This window comes from Carcharhinus amblyrhynchos, chromosome 2 (genome assembly GCF_965287045.1).
Source record: "Carcharhinus amblyrhynchos chromosome 2, sCarAmb.v2.hapA, whole genome shotgun sequence".
Lineage (NCBI taxonomy): Eukaryota > Metazoa > Chordata > Chondrichthyes > Carcharhiniformes > Carcharhinidae > Carcharhinus > Carcharhinus amblyrhynchos.
Window position 1 is genome coordinate 13,551,331 of NC_137325.1, and position 21,540 is coordinate 13,572,870.

Here is a 21,540-nt window from a genome sequence, read left to right on the forward strand (position 1 = left end):
CTGATGACCATGAAACCATTGTCAATTGCCAGAAAAAACCCATCTGATTCACTAAGGCCCTTACGGGAAGGAAATCTGCCATTCTTACCTCGTCTGGCCTACATGTGACTCCAGAGCCACAGCAATGTGGTTGACTCGACTGCCCTTTGGCAACAAAGAATGGCAATAGGTGCTGGCCAGCCATTTCTCATGAATGAGTAAAAAACAGTTCTCTTATACACACTGGTTTCTTGAATTAGACAGGTAACACTACAATCCACCAGATAACCCAATAAAACACCTCAATATAACACCACATTCTACCAAACATCCCAATAAAACAATCTTTATCTATATATTTGGGTCTATCACTGAGAAGCATCCCCTCGTCTGAGTATGTTAAACAAAGGTAGAACTGCCCCAAGAGAACAAAGCTGCCAATTTAAATGCAACTTACATGGAATGCTGCGACAAAGAATGTTAAAGCTAAGAAGTAGAGATTGGTGTCTACAAAGATCCCTTTTACTTCATCAACATCTTTTTCAGTGAAACCTAAAATGTGCATTGGGAAAAGAAGGGGAAAAAAAAAAGTGATTTTTTGTTTGGTTTAAGTAAACGACATTTCTTCCAATAAAGCAACTTCTGGGATTAAGTAAAATTAATCCTGGCAATGAAACAAAATTTCAATATAATTAGTACCATTACAACTCACGCAAAATAGTCCAACAGCTGGGTCTTCTGTAGACAAGATGGTGAAGCTGTGAACAGGGATTTCCTACACTGAAGGAGGAATTACCTCCAGCAGAAATTACAATTAGAATCACTACATCCAAAGCGAATGGTGTGATTTGTAATTTTCAACATTGAGTGTGGTCTTCAATGTCATTCACAAAACAACTAAACACAGCATTGAGTGGGGCTGCACAGTGGTTAGCACTGCTGCCTCACAGAACCTGGCATCAAGGTTCAACTCTGGGCTTGGGTAACTTGTGTGTGGAGTCTGCATGTTCTCCTCATCTGTGTGGGGTTTCTCCAGGTGCTCCAGTTTTCTCCCACAGTCAAAAAACATGCTGGTTAGGTGCATTAGCCTTGCTAAGTGTTCAGTGTTCCCAAACAGGAGCTGGAGTGTGGTGACATGGAGATTTTGACAGTAATTTCATTGCAGTGTTAATGTAAGCATACTTGTTACATTAATAAATAGACTTTTTAAACAATTTCCTCACCAGCCAAAAAATACATTTACAACGTCTCAGGAAACATCTTTGCTCAAAATGCCAAGCAAGTTGACAAAGTGCTTAAGTAGAATGTGTAAAAGGCTCTCATTGGACTTATTTGAGAGATGATGAGCTTTCGTGACTAAATTGCTCTTTCTTATTCCAACACTAATTTATTTTCTTAACCTACTGTGAATTGAGGGGCAAGAGATGTAATTAATGCAGCAACAATCAAATGGATGGTGATAGTAACAGTATTTCAGTACTTGCATTGTTTGCTAAACAGGACAGTGATAAGTATAACTGAAACAGTTCATATGGATTCCACTGGCCATAAAAACACCTTCAACATTCTTCCAAAAAAGAAGCAAAATTATTGATGTGTTCATAACACCTCTGCATGGCTGAGTCATAACATTCTTCAAGACTGAAATATTGGGTAGCTCTAACTCAGGGAAACAGTGGTATAGCATATGATGTAGCATGGCCCATAATACAGTTCCAAATCAGCAAGTGTGAAGGTTGTGGCCCAGGACTGTTGAGATGAAAAATGGAAAATAATGCTCTTCTGAGATTGCTGCAACACATGTCTTAATACCAGTAGTGAAGAACGTTTGCTCGCAGAGATGTTATGCCAGTTTAACCAATATTTATATGGTTGCACAAAATGGGGGAGACTCCCATTCCTCTGTACTGACATCACTCAATTTGATAACAAAAATTACACTTAAAAAAATAGTAGCTGGCCACTTGAAAGGACAAAGGGCATACCAAAGCGTTGTAGTGAATAGACAGCCTCTTGCATGTGGGTCCAAAATCTTAGCTTCCCAAGTGATATGGCATCATAAGAGATCGTAAGAGGTAACCAAATGGATGTAGCATTTATAATCTGCAATATAAAGTTTCAGAATATTAGACAACAGAAAGCACATTGTTCTGGAATTGGAGTATTGAAAAAGTTTAATTCAAGGAAAGCATACATAGAACGCTGTTCTAAAATATCCAATTTATAACCTTTTTTTGATGAGAATTACAATCAAGCAGAACTTCATAAAATACATTAAGATGCACGTACTCAAACATCAAGTATAATCCAATCATTGCTTCCTTCTGTTGATTAGTAAATTACTGGATGAGTTGCTATGCTATTCTGGTGATGAATACTCCTTTATTTTGAGGATTGCCAAACAACTATAGTGAGTATAGAGTTTACCATCCAGATCAAAGTACATTATTTCTTGGAAATACCTTGGGTGACAGATGGTAACACTGGTGCGTCATACCACAGATGGGTAAACTGGGAATTTACAGCCATAATCACAGAATCCCTACTGTGTAGAAGAGGCCATTTGGCCCATCAAATCTGCACCAACTCTCTGACAGAGTATCTTCCCGCCTTTTCCCTGTAACCCCACACATTTCCCATGGCTAGTCCATCTAATCTGCACATCTTGGGACACTAAAGGACAATTTAGCACAGCCAACGCACCTAACCTGTACATCTTTAGACTGTGGGAGGAAACCGGAGCACCGGGAGAAAACCCACACTGACATGGGGAGAAAATGAAAACTCTGCACAGTAACCCAAGACCGGAATCAAAGCCAGATCCTGCAGCTATGAGGCAGCAAAATTAGCTACTGTGCAGCCCTTGAACTCCCACAAGAAGAGTTACAAAATTCAAATACATCAGCATGGGGATGCCAGTGCTCCTACATTGGATTAGAGAGCCTAAGAATCTTTGGTATCTCCCAGTGGGTATTTTGAGAGCAGAAGAGCAGGCTGCCTGGCGAGGGTCAGGAAGAAAGAGGATAGTGAAAGAAAATACGTAAAGAAACACCTTTCCAACTTTTCTCATTAGACAAAATTTGACAGTGACTGAAAATGGAATGAAGCACATCTGTATGTTTAGGTTTGGTAACAAGGTTTTTTTCCAATTACGGAGGGGGGAAGGCAGAGGGGAAATAAATGGAACTCACCTTCAAATCTCTTACTCGGTTGCTTAATTCATCTACAAACAGTATAGGAAGATATTGCACAGTCTTTCCAGGCTGAATCCTAAGTACCAAACATCACAATTGAAGTGTTAACAAAGAAGTGGTTCTTGGTCAAATAAACCTTTTTGAAAGACCAGAATGATTCTTCTCATTTAAAGCATAGATTTGTACTTCTAAGTATACTTGACTAGAAAAAGAATTCAATGGGGGAAAAAGGATTTCTGTAGCACTTGAGCACACATAAGCACCAATGTTTCAGCATTTTAAATATTTCATTCAAATCTTGCAGCCTCTCCTGCTCCAAGGAGAACAACCCCATCTTCTCTAGTCTATCCACACAACTGTAATCTCTCATTCCTGGAACCTTTATTTTAAATATCTTCTAAAAAGCTTTCATGCACTGTACTGAATGGTGCAGTTCCCAGAATCTGACAATACTCCCGCTGGGCTGAGCTGGTGTTTTCTATAGTTTCAGCATTACATCTGGCTTTGTACTTCATTCCTCCATTTAGAGAGCCTGGGATTTCACATATTTTGTTAAGAGTTTTATTATTTTGTCCTGCCACCTTCAAAACTTTGTGAACAAGTATCCCCTGGTGTCTCTCTCTCTCTCTCTCCCTTCGCACAACCTCTTTAAAGATTGTACTATTTAGTATCATTTCTCTTCATTCTTCCTACCAAAGTTGTATTGCCTCAGGTTTATAGGATCCTAGGATCCTTAGTGTCAAGGAGGCCATTCAGCCTATCGGCCTGCACGGACTCTCTTTCAGAATTTATTACCCAGGCCCTCTTTTCCCATCCCCAGCCCTATTCCTGTAACCCCACACATTTCCCAAGACTAATCCATCTAACCTACATATCTTAGGAGAGCAAGGGGCAATTTAGCACGGCCAATCCACCTAACCTACACATCGTTGGAGTGTGGGAGGAAACCAAAGCATCTAGGAGGAAACCCACATAGACACCTGGAGAACATGCAAACTCTACACAGACTGCCACCCAAGGCTGCAATTGAACCCAGGTCCCTGGCGCTGTGAGGCAGCAGTGCTAACCAATCTGCCACCATGCCACCCACCATATTGAATTCCACCTGCCACATCTTCAACCATTCCACCAGCCTGTCTTTGCCCTCTTGATGTTCGCTACCATCTTCCTCATTGAGAGATTATTAAACAACATGAAAATTTTGAAATTGTGCCCTGTACCTACTCATTAACATATGTTACAGTAATGGTCACAGCTCTAAAACTTGAAAACTTCATCTTACACCTCCTTGCAGTCCAAAAAGCAGCCATTCACAATGGATTTCTATCCCTGGGCCAATTTTGCATCCATGATGCTGCTACCCCTTTTATTTTTCCAACAAGCTGAACATTTGATATGTGATCAAAGACCTTATGAAAGTCCATCAATTATACAGCCCTCATCAAAAAAAAAACAAGTTCATTTGTCCTCAACGTGTGTGCACTAACTTTCAGTTATTGGTCTACGTTCGTCCTGGTGGCTGATAATTTTCAGCAACTTCATTGTTTCTAAACTTTTCCCACCACGAACATTAAACTCACCAGTGTGGAATTGACAGGTTTATCAATCTCATCATCTCTGAACAACATTTTTACAATCCTCCAATCTTTTGATTCCACCTTGTATCCAAGGAGGGTAAGAAGACTGCGATAGCTTTTTCAATTTATTTTGTTACTTCTCTCAGCAATTGATTGCAATCAATGCTGGATAATTGCCAGAGAGGAATTGAGAGTCAACCACATTGCTGTGGTTCTGGAGTTACATGTAGACCAGACCAGGTGAAGGCAGGAGATTTCCTTCCCTAAAGGGCATTAGTGAATCAGATGGGTTTTTCCCAGAATCGACAATGGTTTCATGGTCATCAGTGAATTCTTAATTTTGTATTGAATTTAAATTCCACCATGGTGGGATTTGAACATGGGCCCCCAGAACATTAGGAGTTTCTGGATTAATAATCTAGCGATAATACCACTAGGTCATCACCTTCTTCTATACTACTACCTCCTTATGTATTTTTATCTCATCCAGCATCCCAGCAACCATCTCATGTATTGTAACTTTGGGAAAGCCTTTTTTCTTGTTAATCACCAATGCAAAGTGCTCAATTAGTACCACAGCCATGCCTTCTGCCTCCAGAAGTTGATCCATAATTAACCTCTCTACTTGTCATAGCAATGCCGGTATTAAGATTTGCTTAAAATATCTGCAGCTAGTCATAAACTTACAGTTTCAAATATCTGTGTATGTCAGCGGGAAGTGCAGATCCATCAAAAGTGAAGTTGTCAGACATGATATTGATGGTGAGTTTGGAACGCCAGTGGGCAACAGGCCGATCTGCAGCTTTAGTTTCAGCATTAGCTGCTGCTTCCTGGTTTTGTGGGGAAAAAAAAAGGTTAAATTGATTCCAGAAAGAAAGTAGTAATTAACCTTGCGCAATGAGAAACTCAACAGCAAGCAGAAATTGCAATGTAAAACTCCTAAAAAGGTAAGACACATAAAATAAGCCTGGGTGAGCACTGGGAATTGATTAATGAATAATGTCCATATGCTTTTGAGATAAACACCCAGGTATATGGTTATCATTAGCAGCTTTACAATGCATCAACAATTACAGCAGATCTGATACCTTGCAAGTCATTCTTGTGGGTTAACTAGCATGCAATTATTCTACTTGCAACCTGTTGAATTTTACTGTCTGTGCAACAAAAAAGAGTATTGCCTTACTCATGACACTTAATAAGACTCAAAAGGTGTATCAAGTTTGTCAGGTCACTGAAGAAAATGATCTGAATAACAACACAATAGTAATTAAACTGGACTTCCAGACCACCATGTTTTTCCAGCAAGTGAAATCTTAATGATGTTGTACAATATATACTCTTCAGGAATAGAAAATCCTCTCCAGTAGCGTTGTAACCTAGAATTCAATCTTTCATGTGCAAAAAACTTGCATATGGGACATACAGTCACCCACTGAACCAAGATTGCTATAGCAACTTTACTTATACAGTGCCTTGAATACAGCAAAGCCTCTCAAGGTGACTCATACATCCAAGCAAGAGGAGGCGTTGAGTAAAAGTGCAGCCAAAGACGGGGCACGATATGAAAGTTCTGCCAGAGATGAGGAGCAGGGGTGGTAAAGTACACCAGAGGGAGAGGAGGAAAACAGAGAGTGAAATCTGAGATGTTATAGTAGAAGACAGGCCAAAGAAACATTTGATGACAAGGATAAGAATTTTAGAGATGCTGAGAAGGGAGTAGCAAAAGAAAGAAAGAAACTGGTGACAGGTAAAGAGGAACTTGTACAGGGAGGAGAGAAGTTACAGTTTGTACAAAGTAGAGGTTGAGAAGTGGAGAGCATAGAACCAAGCCATGAACTGAGAATTGCAGCTACAATGGAGCTGAGTTAGGGACAGTCAAATAAAGTTTCAAAGTTGGAAGTGAACAGTAGTGGTTGATGGACTGGATATAGGGCTCAAAGCCCAGTTCAAGGTTAAACAAGATACAAAGGCTGTGTTCCACAGGGTTGAAGTGTTCAAGCAGCCACTCAGGAAAGGGGTGGGGTGGGGTGGGGAGCACTTGCAGTAGCAATTAAGTTCTATGGCACAAAGACCAAGAAATACAAAATTATACGGCTATATAATTATTAACAACCACAATGTTAGAAACAGCAATTGTTCACCCATGGCAGAACTAACATTATCAATGGTTGGAGATGAGTGATTAACACCATTAGTACAGTGGGATATGAGTACTTAGCTACCGAATCCATTAATAATTAAAAGAAAATGACTTTTGCTGAAATTGCCCCATTTCCAAATGCAATATCAGTTTGCTACTAATCTTGCAGCAAACCACCAATATGCTTTCAATCTGTTAAAATTAATAATATTCAAAATATGGAAACTTAGTTTAGTTAGGGCATCACGATCGGCACAGGCTTGGAGGGTTGATTATTCTTTGTTCATGCGCCTTCCTTCATGTTCAGGTAATGCCAGGAGGCTGTGTCTGTATAGGAGGGCTGACTTGGACTGTCACCAGCTCTGCTCACTGCACACACTGTCTGGCCACTTTAACTTCAATGATAACTGTTTGTTGTTTTTCAAATACGTACTTGGGCCTCGCTCTCTCCTGTAATTAAGTTGATTTCCTCAGGTTTAGGAACCATATATGTTGTAAGGTGTCCACTGGCATATACATGATTATTGTCTTGCCATGGTAGCATGCCAACATGGTGGAGAAATAAATGAGTGTACAGCGTCCCATTGTTACGAGTTTTCTTTGGTAATGAAACATTGACGACCCTTTAAAAAGATAAATAAATGTATGTTAGATAGAATAATCCATGGAGCAATGGCACAATACATTAATTAAAAAATAACATCCATGGTAAACCACATTTGAATGTTAAAGAACATAGAAATCAAAATAAATTCAGGTGATTATTAGAGTGATACTATATTCAAATGAAAACGCAATCTCTCTAATTATCTCTAATGATATTTGACAGTTATTGCTCAGATTCAAAGAACATAATATTTAACAGACTACTATGTTATTAGACAAAATCATTACTTCTTTTATAAAGCAAACACACTGTGTACTAAAATCTCAAGCAAATCTTTGAGATCTTTGTTGGCATTTAATCTGGAGATCTGTGTTTCTCTTTTTTTCCCCTCTTTAAAAAAAGATAAATAGATTGGACTGTTTCATTAACTTTACCAAAATTCTCCATATTAAGAGCGAACAGCACAATGAAGATTATCCTGTTCTTGCACAACATACCTTTTCACAAGCAGCACTACTTTACTGTGGATGGTACTATGCAACGAAGACTAGTTTAAAAAATGCATTACATAGGAATTAAGCAAACTTGCCAATTGAACCAAGCAGCCTGTGTTGGTATTTATCATCTGTATCCATAATTAACATGAGAAAAGGACTATTTTAGCAACAACGAATGACCTAAATTGATGGACACATTTTCAACAAGGGAGCAAGAGACAAATCTTATTTCCCATACAGTATTAATGATTTTTGCACTCTGTTTAAGGACAGTTTTGTATTACAGACTCAATTGTCAAAATGGAAATGAGCCCTCTCTGCATTTCACTTAGCACCATTATAATTTGGGCCAGCGTGGTGACAGAGCGATTAGCACTGCTGTTTCACAGCACCAGGGATCCAGGTTCAATTCCCAGCTTGGATCATTGTCTGTGTGGAGTTTGCACATTCTCCGTGTCTGCGTGGGTTTTTTTGGGTGCTCCGATTTCCTCCCACAGTCCAAAGACATGCAGGTTAAGTCCACTGGCCATGTTAAATTCTCCCTCAGTGTACTTGAACAGGCGCCGGAGTGTGGCAACTGGGTGATTTTCACAGTAACTTCATTGCAGTGTTAATGCAAGTCTACTTGTGACTAATCCATAAACTTTAACTTTAAACTGTGGTTGCAGTCAGGGAACACACAACTGGTGACTCTGGCCAGACCTTGAGATTCAATTAATAGTATGCACTTAGGTACATGTATGAGGAGTTGGATAGGGAGAGAGAGCTTTAGAAATGTTACAAAGGTTTAATCTATATGAAAACAGTGCTGGGAGAATAAAGTGAGGTTAAGCCTTTCAGCTTGTATGAAGTTGAGAAAGAGAAGCTATTTGAAAAAGCAAACCATGGGCATCTTGGGGAAAATAAATCTGATGAGTGCCGCACTAGCGATTCAGAAGAAGTTACAGAGGTTAGGAAATTGGTAGCTATTGAAGACAACTATGTAGAGACCTTGCTTTTGGATTTCAAAAGCTCCTCACAGCATGGGCTACCCTGTTTCCCCCAGAAAGACAAGAATTTAGTTGTGTAATGTTCAATGTTAGAAGGACGTCCTACAAAAGAAAACTGATTAAGGAGGTCTAGCTAGGAAAAATCATTTTATGAGCCGACTGCCAATTATTCCATATTATAATGCCAGCCTCCGTGGGTAAGCAACTAATTGACCCGTGATCAAAGTCACTTTTACAAGAACAATAATTACCCAGAAAGTCAAATTAAAGAAGTAACACAGAAGGAGCATTCTGTACTCAAAACATCCAAACTGAATTAAACAACTTCCAATTAAGAGTAGATTGTATCTTGGAGCAAACACAGCAGTTTCTTTGAAACAAGAATAGTGGATGCAGGAAAAACTCAGCTGGTTATTTAACAAACACAAAGTTTGAATGGTTCAAACAACACTGAAAGCTACAAGAGCACTGAGCATTCACAAAACATGAGTCCTGGTGCTAAACTTCTTTGGGATTATTTATCCCTCCTCCTCATTCTGCTCCCCCTCTCCCACTACTATCTAGAACCCACCATAGTCAATGGTCATATTTTGTAGATAAGTATGGTACATAGGTCTTTTTGGCACATTTGGAAGAAATGGTTTTTCAAATCTTGGAATTAATTGGCAATAAAGTGGCACTAATTCATTTTCCCGCTTACTTCTATTTTCTGGAATGACTGAAGAAGTGAAGTAGAGAACAGTATCTTTCAGACTATTGATATACCCTTCTACCCACATACAAGTGTGGAAGATGCATCATGATTCACGTATGACTTATAGGTTGCCCACACGACAAATAAACAAATAAAATGTACAAAATTCAAAAGTAGTTACCTCTCAAATTTAGAGTTCACATCAAAGTTTTCTATCTTCAACATGAGGTTAATATTGGCTTCATCAGTAACACTGCTTTTTGTTGAAGTATAGATGCTCAGCTAAAATACAAATTCAAAACAATAAGCAAACATTAAAGAAATATCATTTGTTCTATTATTCTTTGTTCTTGTTCCTGAAAGAAATATTTACTAAAATGCCAATGTTAACATCCATATAAACAAACAATAGCTCATTAAGTGACATCTGGGAGTGCAGACAACGAACACTACAACACTGTGGCAGAAAACTGAAAATAGCTGTTTAAAAGAATGTCAGTGGATGTCAGCAAAATCAAAACACTTTAATCCTACCTCTAACAATCTGAGAATTCAAAATTACAGAGTCTCATTGCTTTTCCCACTTTCTGAAAACCAACATACGGCACAAAGATGGCTATTTGAAAGAAGAATGGAGGATGCTGGAAAAACTCAGCTGATTAAACATTTTAGGTTCCAATGGTTCAGAGAATACTTACAGCTACGGGAACTTGCATTTAGCATTCACAAGTTGAAACACCTCATGCCACCAACTTGGAAACTTGGTCATGTCCATACCGGGGGGGCGGGGAATCATTGTTTAAAGGGAATTCTCCTGGAAATTGGTTTGGAGTAAGAACGAACAGTGCATGAGAGGAAGCCACATCCATCACTTACAAGGAAACCACAGGGATGGTAGCCTTGACTAAAAAGCGCACACCCTATAGATGATTTGATCAGGTTGCAGCTGCATATCTTTGCCAATCAGCAGCCTGACAATTGTCACAGGACACAAATCATGCCATGTTAGATTCACTGTCATATTGGTTACTCTGAGAACAATTTTGGAATAAATGTCATGTCAGGATTGTCCAACCTGTCTCTGAATCATGGTATTTCAACCTTTCCTCCCAGGAAACTTTGTCCTATCTGCAATTATATTCCTTACCTGCTGGATTGTGATGATTGAATTATATCATGCTAAGCTTGGAAAGGTTATTTTTTAAGCATTATTGCTTGGGAATAATGGTTGGCCCATTCCTGCTCTAGTGAAACTGGGTACAATGCTTTAACTGACCTCAACATAATTTGATACACTACATTACAAAGTTGATCTTTAATGAGGAAGTGAAAAATGAAGCTGCCATTCATGGTTTGAGCTGTGTCCTTACTTAAGAAATGCAGGAACTGCTCAAGCACAAGTAAAACAAACACATTATGCCAAACAATTAAAAAAGTTTGGCATTATCTTCAAAGGCTTGGGAACCTGTGATGACTAACTCACCTCCTGACCTCCCAAAAAGCCTGTCCGCCAAGGACAGGTGTGTAACAGAATACCGTTCACTTGCCAAGATGAGTGCAGCTTCAACCACGCTCAAGAAGCTTGACACTATCCACGACAAAGCAGCTCGCTTGGTTGCTATCTCTTCCACAAATATTCAATCCCTTCACCACTAATGAACATAAGAACATAAGAACATAAGAAATAGGAGCAGGAGTAGGCCATCTAGCCCTTCGAGCCTGCCCCGCCATTCAATAAGATCATGGCTGATCTGTTGTGGCTCAGTTCCACTTTCCCGCCCTCTCCCCATAACCCTTAATCCCCTCTCTTATCAAGAACCCATCAACCCGCTTCTTAAAAATATTTAGCGAGGCAGCCTCCACCACTTCAACGGGCAGAGAATTCCAGAGATTCACCACCCTTTGAGTGAAGAAGTTCCTCCTCAACTCCGTTCTAAACCGCCTCCCCTTTATCTTGAGGCTGTGCCCCCTAGTCCTACTGTCTTTTTTGAGCGGGAAGAGTCTCTCCACCTCTATCCTATCCATCCCATTCATCATCTTATACGTCTCAATGAGATCTCCCCTCATTCTTCTAAACTCTAACGAGTACAAGCCTAGTTTATTCAGCCTCTCCTCATAGCTCAATCCCCTCAACTCTGGTATCAGCCTAGTAAACCTCCTCTGCACTCCCTCCAGGGCCAAAATATCCTTGCGCAGGTGCGGCGCCCAAAACTGCACACAGTACTCCAGCTGCGGTCTCACCAATGCCCTATACAGCTGCAGCAAGTCCTCCCTACTTTTATATTCAATCCCCCTCGCTATGAAGGCCAGCATCCCATTCGCCTTCCTGACCACCTGCTGCACCTGCAAGCTGGGTTTTTGCGACTCATGCACAAGGACCCCGAGGTCCCTCTGCACCGTCGCCTGCTGCAGTTTTTCGCCCCGTAAGTAATAGTCCTTCCTACCATTCTTCCTACCAAAGTGGACCACCTCACACTTGCCAACATTAAATTCCATTTGCCATTTCCTGGCCCATTCGCCCAGCCTATCTAGATCCTTCTGCAGACTCTCCACACCCTCCGCACAATTTGCCTTTCCCCCAATCTTGGTGTCATCAGCAAATTTCGACACCCTGCACTCGGTTCCCTCCTCCAGATCATCTATATAAATGGTAAATAGCTGAGGCCCCAGCACTGACCCCTGGGGCACCCCACTAGTCACCAACCGCCAATCCGAATAGCACCCATTGACCCCCACTCTCTGCCTCCTATTTGACAACCAATCCTCTATCCACGCTAACACCCTACCCCCAACTCCATGTCCCCTGACCTTCTGCAATAACCTCTTGTGAGGTACCTTGTCAAACGCCTTCTGAAAATCCAGAAAGACCACATCCACCGGCTCTCCTCTATCCACTGCCCTAGACACATCCTCATAGAACTCCAGTAAATTTGTCAGACATGACTTCCCTTTAATGAAACCGTGTTGCGTCCGCCCTATCAAGCAATTCCCTTCAAGATGCCTCGCAATTTCCTCCTTAATGACGGATTCTAACATTTTACCTACCACAGACGTTAAACTAACCGGCCTATAATTCCCCGCCTTTTGCCTGGCACCCTTCTTAAACAACGGCGTAACATTAGCCGTTTTCCAATCTTCCGGCACTTCCCCGGAATCCAGCGACGTCTGGAAAATAACCACCAAGGCATCCACTATAACCTCCGCCATTTCTTTCAGAACCCTCGGATGCATTCCATCCGGTCCTGGGGACTTGTCCACAATCAGCCCCTCCAGTCTGTCGAGCACCACCTCTCTAGTAACAGTAATGTCATTAAGACCCTCCATTCCTACCACCTTTCCATCTCTAACACCCGGCAAATTATTCACGTCCTCCTCCGTGAAGACAGAAACAAAAAAGTTATTCAAGACCTTAGCCATATCCCCATCCCCTACCACTAGCTCCCCTTTCTCATCCTCTAAAGGACCAACGTTCACCCTAGCCAGCCTCTTCCTTTTTATATATTTATAAAAACTCTTGCTATCCTTTTTTATATTAAGTGCTAGCCCAGCCTCATAGCTTCTCCTACCCTCCTTTATCAACTTCTTTGTCAATCTTTGTTGACATTTAAACCTTTCCCAATCCTCTTCTCGCCCACTGCTCTTAGCTACTCTAAATTCCTCCGCTTTTAATTTAACACTTTCCTTCACCTCCTTCGTTATCCACGGCTTATTACCTCTCTTCCTACTGTCCTTTTTAACCATCGGAATAAATTTCTGCTGAGCACCAAGAAAGATCTCCTTAAAGATCCTCCACTGCTCCTCAGCAGACCTACCTTCCAACGCACTCCCCCAGTCCACATTTGCCAATTCTTCTCTCATCCTACCATACGCCCCTCTATTCAAACAAAGGACGCGTGTCCGGGAACCCACTTTCTCCTCCTCCATCTGCACCAGAAACTCCACCATACAATGATCACTCTCTCCAAGAGGATCCTTCACCGCAAGGTCCCTAATTCTACCCGCCTCATTACATAGCACCAGATCCAAGATAGCTCGCTCCCTCGTCGGCTCCAACACACACTGTTCAAGGAAATTATCCCGGCAGCATTCCAAGAACTCCTCCTCGAGCCCACCTCGTCCAACATGGGTCGACCAATCAATCAATATGCAGATTGAAATCTCCCATAACTACTGCCGTCCCATTCCTGCACGCCGCACTTATTTGCGTGTTAACAGCCCGCCCCACCTCCAGATCATTATTCGGGGGCCTATAGACGACACCCACCAGCGTCTTCCTCCCTTTGCTGTTCCTAATCTCCACCCACAACGATTCCACGTTCTGCTCTTTGGCTCCGATATCATCCCTTGCTACCACCTTACTTGGAGGAGAACCTCCAGATGGTGGTGTTCTTGGGTATCTGCTGCTCTTGTCCTAGATGATTATGGTTGTGGGTTTGGCAGTTGCTGCCTAAAGAACTTTGGCGAGTTCCTCTTGTGCATCTTGTATATGGTTCACACAACTGCCACAGACAGCGGGCAGCGTCTGAGCGGGCAGCGGAGTGAGTGGGAAGCAGAGTGAGTTAATAGGGCTTAATATCAAAAAGGGCTGGAAGGAAAAAGGCCAGGTGAGTTTGTTTGAAAAAAAAAACAAGGAAAAAAAATTTTTTCAAAACTACTACAGCAAGAAACAAGGAAAAAAATTTTTTCCCCATAAAAAATTACAGTGAATAATGGAGGGGCATGTGATGTGTGGTTTCTGTATGATGTGGGAACTGGCGGACCCCAGGGTCCTTCCCAGTGACCATGTCTGCAGTAAGTGCAGGTTGCTGGAGGAGCTCCAGCTCAAGGTGGATGAGCTGGCCTCTGAGCTACAGACACTGAGGCTCATCAGGGGGAGAGAGGGTGCCCCTAGACTGGCTAAATCTAAGGGTCAGGGACAAAAGGGGGCTGCTGGGAGGAGGAGGAAGGGGGGTGAGGAGCGGAGGCCTCAGCCTCTTAATCTGCATAACAGGTTTGAGGTTCTTGCTTCCAGTCTGGAAGAGGACGAGGCAGGTGAGGTTGGTGAGCAAACTGCACACGGTACAGTGATGCAGCAGGACATAGGCAAAGAGAAGGGGAAAAGGAACATAGTAGTGATTGGAGATAGTGGGGTGAAGAGTATTGACACTGTCCTTTGTCACAATGACAAAGTGCACAGAAGGGTGTGTTGTCTGCCTGGTGCTCGGGTACAGGATGTCGCAGCTGGGCTGCAGAGGAACCTGGAGTGGGAGGGTGAGAACCCGGTCGTTGTAGTACATGTGGGTGCCGGCGACGTAGGCAAAGTGCGGACTGAGGATCTGCAGAGGGAGTATGAGAAGCTGGGAATGGAATTAAAAAGTAGAACCGACAAGGTGGTCGTCTCTGGGCTACTGCCTGAACTGAGTGCAGACGGGCGTAGGGTTGACAGGATAAAGGAAGTGAATGGGTGGCTCAGGGATTGGTGTGGGAGGAATGGGTTTGAATTTATGGGGCATTGGCACCAGTATTGGGGTAGGTGGGACTTGTTCGGGCGGGATGGGGTTGGTCTGAATCGTGCTGGGACCAGAGTGTTGGCGAATCGAGTAAAGAGGACTGTAGACAGGGCTTTAAACTAATTAGGGGGGGGGAGGGTGCGAGGGTAGGTGACGCTACGAGGTCTAAAGTTAAGGATAGGGTACAGGTAAGGGAAGAGGCCGAGGATGTCCCAATTGGTGGCGTTACGGCAAATAGGGTCCAGGTGAAGGCTGGGATGAAAGCGCTTTATCTGAATGCACGAAGCATTCGGAATAAAGTGGATGAGCTGGTGGCGCAGATCGACACAAATGGATACGATCTGGTGGCCATTACAGAGACGTGGCTGCAAGGTGACAGGGACTGGGAGATGAATGTACAGGGCTATCAAGTGTTTAGGAAGGATAGGCAGGAGGAAAGAGGGGGTGGCGTACCTCACCACCCTGACTTGGAAATATATTGCTACTGTTCCTGCACTGTCGCTGGGTCAAAATTCTGGAATTCTCTCCCTAACAGCAGTGTGGATGTACCTACACCCCAGGAACAGCAACATTTCAAGAAGGCAGCTCACCACCACCTTCTGAAGGGCAATGAGGATGGGCAATAAATACTGGCCTAGCCAGTGATGCCCACATCCTGTACAATTTTCTTTTAATGTAAAAATCAACTTTATAGTGTTGTGTCAGAATTATTTCAAGGTCAGCTACAGCTTTTTGCTGTTATGGAAACAGTTCCATACACCGGAACCACATAAAAACCTGTCAGTAACCAATTTTAACCCAGTTAGATTACTATATTTTGTGAAGACATTTGTCAGCATCAATAACCCAATTGGAAGATAGAGGATTCATCAGTGGAAACTAAACAACTGGAGCTCTGCAGAATTTACAAATGCTGGAGAAAGTTGAGTTATGCTGGCCAGAGCCAGTAGTTTGCACTCTAAGCATTGGCTCACTTCCAGTCAAGTAGGTTCTAATCAAACACCAGAGACTCTGAGCTCAAGTAAACTCTGATGCTCCAGTGTAATACCTATAGAACAATAATTAGTCTCACAACACCAGGTTAAAGTCCAACAGGTTTATTTGATAGCATGAGCTTTTGGAGTGCCACTCCTTCATCAGGTCAGTGCAGATTTCACAAACAAATCCTGCACTCACCTGATGAAGGAGCAGTGCTCCAAAAACTCGTGCTATCAAATAAACCTGGTGTTGCGAGATACTTGCAGGTTAAAGTCCAACAGGTTTATTTGGAATCATGAGCTTTCAGAGCGCTGCTCCTTCAGGTTCTTACTGTGCACCCCCCCCGCCCCACCACCCAGTCCAATGCCAGCATCCCACATCATCATACCTAGAGAAAGTTACACTGCCAGAGATGCTGCCTTTCAAGGCCCCCCAAAAAAAGTATTTGTAAAAGATCCTGTGGCACTAATTCGACGAGCAGGCTGTTACCCCCAGCGTCCTGCTCAGTACCCAACCACCAATCACTAAAGACAGATTTTCTGCTCATTATCACACTGATCCTTGTTGGAGATTACTGTGTGCAGATTGGCTGCAACACTTCCTGCAGTAACCCCAGTTCAAAGGTACTCAACAGGCTATAAACTGCTTTGGGACATCCTAAGATTGTGAGAAGTGACATTTAAATGCAAATCTTGGTCTCACTGCATTATTCTCACACCATGCAAATCTTTGAAACAAAATTAACATGACCATTCCCATTCACATTCCTAGCACAGGGTTAGTAGCCAGCTGTAGGATAACTTGGTGCACATGGAAGGTAAGGGTAAACTGAATGTATGTGCTAAATGTATTTCAGCTTTTAAAAGCAAGGAAGGTATGGAGTAATGTTAAATTTATATTAGTTACTATTACTGTCAAAGAAATTGTTCCACAACTTATTAGCTCACAGCATTACTGGCTAGGCCAGCATTTATTACCCATTCCTAATTGCCTTTGAGAAGGTGGCGTGAGCTGCCTTCATAAACTGTTACATTCTGTAGTGTAGGTACACCCACAGTGCAGCCAAGCAGGGAGTTCCAGTGGCAGTGAAAGAACAGGCATATAGTTCCAAGTTAGGTTGTGGCTTGAAAAGTGGGTCTAAAGCATTCAGATCTACTATACATTAAAAACATATGAATGGGAGTGGAATCTACATAGAATCGCTATAGCAAAGGAGACTGCCATTTGGACTATCGAGTCTGCACCAACTATCCAAGGAGTGTATTATCCAGGGCCAGCCCCTCCCGCCTCCTTGTTCCCATCTATGCAACTTCCTACGTCTAACTTAATCTCATCTGAAAACGTGCATAAAAACTCTATTCCTTCATCCAACTTATCAGGATATATGGTTAAAACATGACGCTCCAATACAAATCCCTGGGGACATCTTCAGTCATGTTTCACTCAAGCTCTCTTTAGTTCTACTGTTTTATACTACCCATCTAATTAGTAACAATGTCACAAGTTATTCTCGCTAAAAAAAACCTTGCCCAGGACCTTTAATAAGCCTTCTGAAAGCTCACACAAACCAAGCACAGGCACGCTTCCATCCACCATGCTAACTATCATGTCCACAATTTGGTTAGAGAGCTGGAACTAATGGCAAAAGTAACCATGCATGTAGATCTGTTTTAATATCACAAAATAGTGCCATTTGACCACCTATTCAATGATTATGACAAATGAAAACCATGCAGCAGTTTCTGGTGGAGCTCCAACTGTATAATGAAAACAAACTCCACTTGAAGATGTTTGTTATTTTTTGCTTTCAGAGAATACTGATCCTTATTCTGTTATTCACACATTCTGCTATCGCTGTTGGCACCTTCTTTAGTCTTTAAGACTACCATTAACATTCCCTTTGTCTTGTATCCATGACAACTATGTCATATCTCTCCTGAACTTCCACCTATCCCTCACCTATTTTGCTGCAATCCCTCTCTTCAGCATTATAAAAATCCATCACATTTCTACCTCCTCTCAGCTCAATTTTACCAATTCAAAACATTATTTCTGTTTCTCATTCCACTGCTGAGCTTTCCAGCATTTTCTGGTTTTCTTTTGCTTTTATCCACCTGAAGATAAGTGTCACAGCATGTTTCTAGGCAAGGAATCCATCCTGCAAATATTGATCCCTTTGTGACTACATTCCCCCGCGCTACTCCACACCACCCCCCCCCCCCCCCACCAATCTATTCCTGGGGATACGGGTAATCCATTTCCTAAAGAGTGCCAGTTACCCAAAGGGAAAGAAGGCTAGCATCACAGGCCTTTCACTATCACATGGCAACACAAACACCTCGTCAGTACACTATCAAATCTAAAAATAAATGTATATATCCAAAGACAAAAAGGAATCTGGTTTCAGGGATTCATTGGTGAACCTCAACTTGATACCTTATGGTTGTCAGCAACAAGACCGTCTCCATTGACAAGTTGTCAAAATCAATAGAATGGCATCCCGGTCACCAGATGCAGTCGACAAGACCAAAAAGGTTTATAAAGTTTAATAAAGTTTATTTATTAGTCACAAGTCAAGCTTACATTAACACTGCAACAAAGTTACCTTGAAATTCCCCTGGTCGCCCCACACCTGCGCTTGTTTGGGTCAATGCACCTCACCAGCATGTCTTTCAGACAGGAAACCAGAGCACCCGAAGGAAACCCACTCAGACACAGGCAGGACATGCAAACTCCACTTAGACAGTGACACAAGCCAGAAGTCGAATCCAAGTCCCTGGTGTGAGGCAGCAGTGCTAATCACTGCCACCATGACTTTCAACACAATTTTTGGCACATGTGCCAAAATAAGTGACTGCTAGCACAAGCCCATTTTCTCATCCTCTCTAAAAATCATTTCATCAATCATGGCATAGTTAAGATTTTGCCTGAGCTTTGAGGTGCTACTGGCTGCAGCAAAATTATTGCTGCTGTTTAAAGCAAATGCACTCATTCTGTGCAGTTTTAGTGATGTTGGCTGCAGCAAAATGATTGACTGCGGAACGCATGAACAGTATAACATTGCTCAGTGTAAGGATGCCCTCAGAGCATCCCTGAGGAGGTCACACATCCGTACTGACCCATGGCAGATCCTGAATTGTGATTGACCAGAATGGGCAAGGTTCATTCATGATGTGATGATGCCAGCATTGGATTGGGATGGGCACAGTAAGAAGTCTCAACTCCAAGCTAAAGTCCAACTGGTTTATTTGGAATCATGATCTTTTGGAGCACTACTCCTTCATCAGGCGAGTCACTCCATCAGTTACCTGATGAAGTAGCAATGCTCCAAAAGCTCATGATTCCAAATAAACCTGGTGGGCTTTAACCTGGTACTGAGAGACTTCTTACAAGGTTCATTCAGGAAGACACCAAACAAATTTGTCAGGAACACGCATAGGCAAAGTCAAGGCATCGGACAGGGGACACAAACCTTCCCAACAACCCAGCCCTCCAAACGCTGCAAATAGCAGAAGCCACAGGTATCATATTTGACTCATCAGCCATTTCAGATCCCTTCAAACCAGAGTGGAAACAAGTCAGTCCCAATCTAGACAGGCACTGCCAAGAAGACAGTGTGTAACACTGTGAAACTGCCCACTTCTAAAGTTGATGGACTATCGCAGTGTCACAAATTCAATGCAATTTCTAAACCAAAGGCAAAACAAAAACTTTCCAACCACATTATGTTGACTTCTAGACATAAAATGTACAACTTAGATGAAAGGCATCAACTCAGCTAACATCTGCTCCATTGAGTATTGAAGAATCAACTGTAGTATGTAAAAGCAATTGACACTGACCTGAATTTTAGGGTTATGAGCTAGGTAAGGCTTGATGCAGTTCTTGCTCTTGGGGTTAGTGCAGGGCTTGGTGTAAACGATGCCATACATCACCCAGCAAGTGTGTAAGACATAGGCAATAAATACCCCCACAATCAGGGTGGTGAAAGAGGTTGTCTTCAACCCAAACATATTGGGAATAGTGTGAAACTAGAGCAACATATCTGAATTCTAAAAAAAAATGACAGAGTTAAAAACAAGAATATGTCCCTGTCAGTGAGACCCCAGCACTCTAGCTCACACACACACTCCCTGTGTCAGTGAGACCCCGGCGCTCTAGCTCACACACACACTCCCTGTGTCAGTGCGACCCCGGCGCTCTAGCTCACACACACACTCCCTGTGTCAGTGAGACCCCGGCACTCTAGCTCACACACACACTCCCTGTGTCAGTGAGACCCCGGCACTCTAGCTCACACACACACTCCCTGTGTCAGTGAGACCCCGGCACTCTAGCTCACACACACACTCCCTGTGTCAGTGAGACCCCGGCACTCTAGCTCACACACACACTCCCTGTGTCAGTGAGACCCCGGCACTCTAGCTCACACACACACTCCCTGTGTCAGTGAGACCCCGGCACTCTAGCTCACACACACACTCCCTGTGTCAGTGAGACCCCGGCACTCTAGCTCACACACACACTCCCTGTGTCAGTGAGACCCCGACACTCTAGCTCACACACACACACAGTGTCAGTGAGACCCCGACACTCTAGCTCACACACACACACAGTGTCAGTGAGACCCCGACACTCTAACTCACACACACACACACACACTGTGTCAGTGAGACCCCGACACTCTAGCTCACACACACACACACACACACACTGTGTCAGTGAGACCCCGACACTCTAGCTCACACACACAGTGTCAGTGAGACCCCGACACTCTAGCTCGCTCACACACACACACACACACACACACAGTGTCTGTGAGACCCCGACACTCTAGCTCACACACACACTGTCAGTGAGACCCCGACACTCTAGCTCGCTCACACACACACACACACACACACACACACACAGTGTCTGTGAGACCCCGACACTCTAGCTCACACACACACTGTCAGTGAGACCCCACCACTCTAACCCACACTGTGTCAGTGAGACCCCGACACTCTAACCCACACATTGTCAGTGAGACCCCGCCACTCTAACTCACACAATGTGTCAGTGATGCGGTGTCACTCTCTGAGCTTCTCCATTACTACCTTCCGCCCGGAACTTACGTCACCGGCACTCGCCACCGGAAGTGGAGGCGCGCGCGGACACGGCGACCAACCGTTACAATTCAAAGCGGAGCGCGCGGGGCCCGCCCCCAAACCCCTTCCCCCTAAAACTCCTCCCCTCCCCGCCCCTTTCCCCTAAAACTCCTCCCCTCCCCCCAAAATCTTCCCCCGCCCCCAAACTCCTCCCCATCCTCAACCGCTTCCCCCACCCCTCCCCCCCAAAATCCACCCCTCCTCCTCTCCCAAAATTCACCCCTCCTCCCCCCCCACCAAAAT

The 21,540-nt window shown here is 43.2% G+C and overlaps 1 protein-coding gene across 1 annotated transcript in view; it reads right to left on the reverse strand.

The window, feature by feature from the left end:
* The window catches only part of clptm1l (CLPTM1 like), a 35,762-nt gene extending 14,491 nt beyond the window's left edge, over positions 1-21,271 (reverse strand). Inside the window, exons 1-8 of the mRNA XM_080202551.1 lie at positions 21,198-21,271; positions 19,990-20,199; positions 9,862-9,962; positions 7,327-7,516; positions 5,438-5,580; positions 3,171-3,249; positions 1,965-2,082; positions 437-531 (exon numbers count right to left, since the gene is read on the reverse strand). Of these exons, the coding sequence (XP_080058677.1) occupies positions 437-531; positions 1,965-2,082; positions 3,171-3,249; positions 5,438-5,580; positions 7,327-7,516; positions 9,862-9,962; positions 19,990-20,160 (897 nt within the window). The 5' untranslated portion in view covers positions 20,161-20,199; positions 21,198-21,271. The remainder of the gene's footprint in view (positions 1-436; positions 532-1,964; positions 2,083-3,170; positions 3,250-5,437; positions 5,581-7,326; positions 7,517-9,861; positions 9,963-19,989; positions 20,200-21,197) is intronic.
* Between the last annotated feature and the right edge of the window lie 269 nt (positions 21,272-21,540).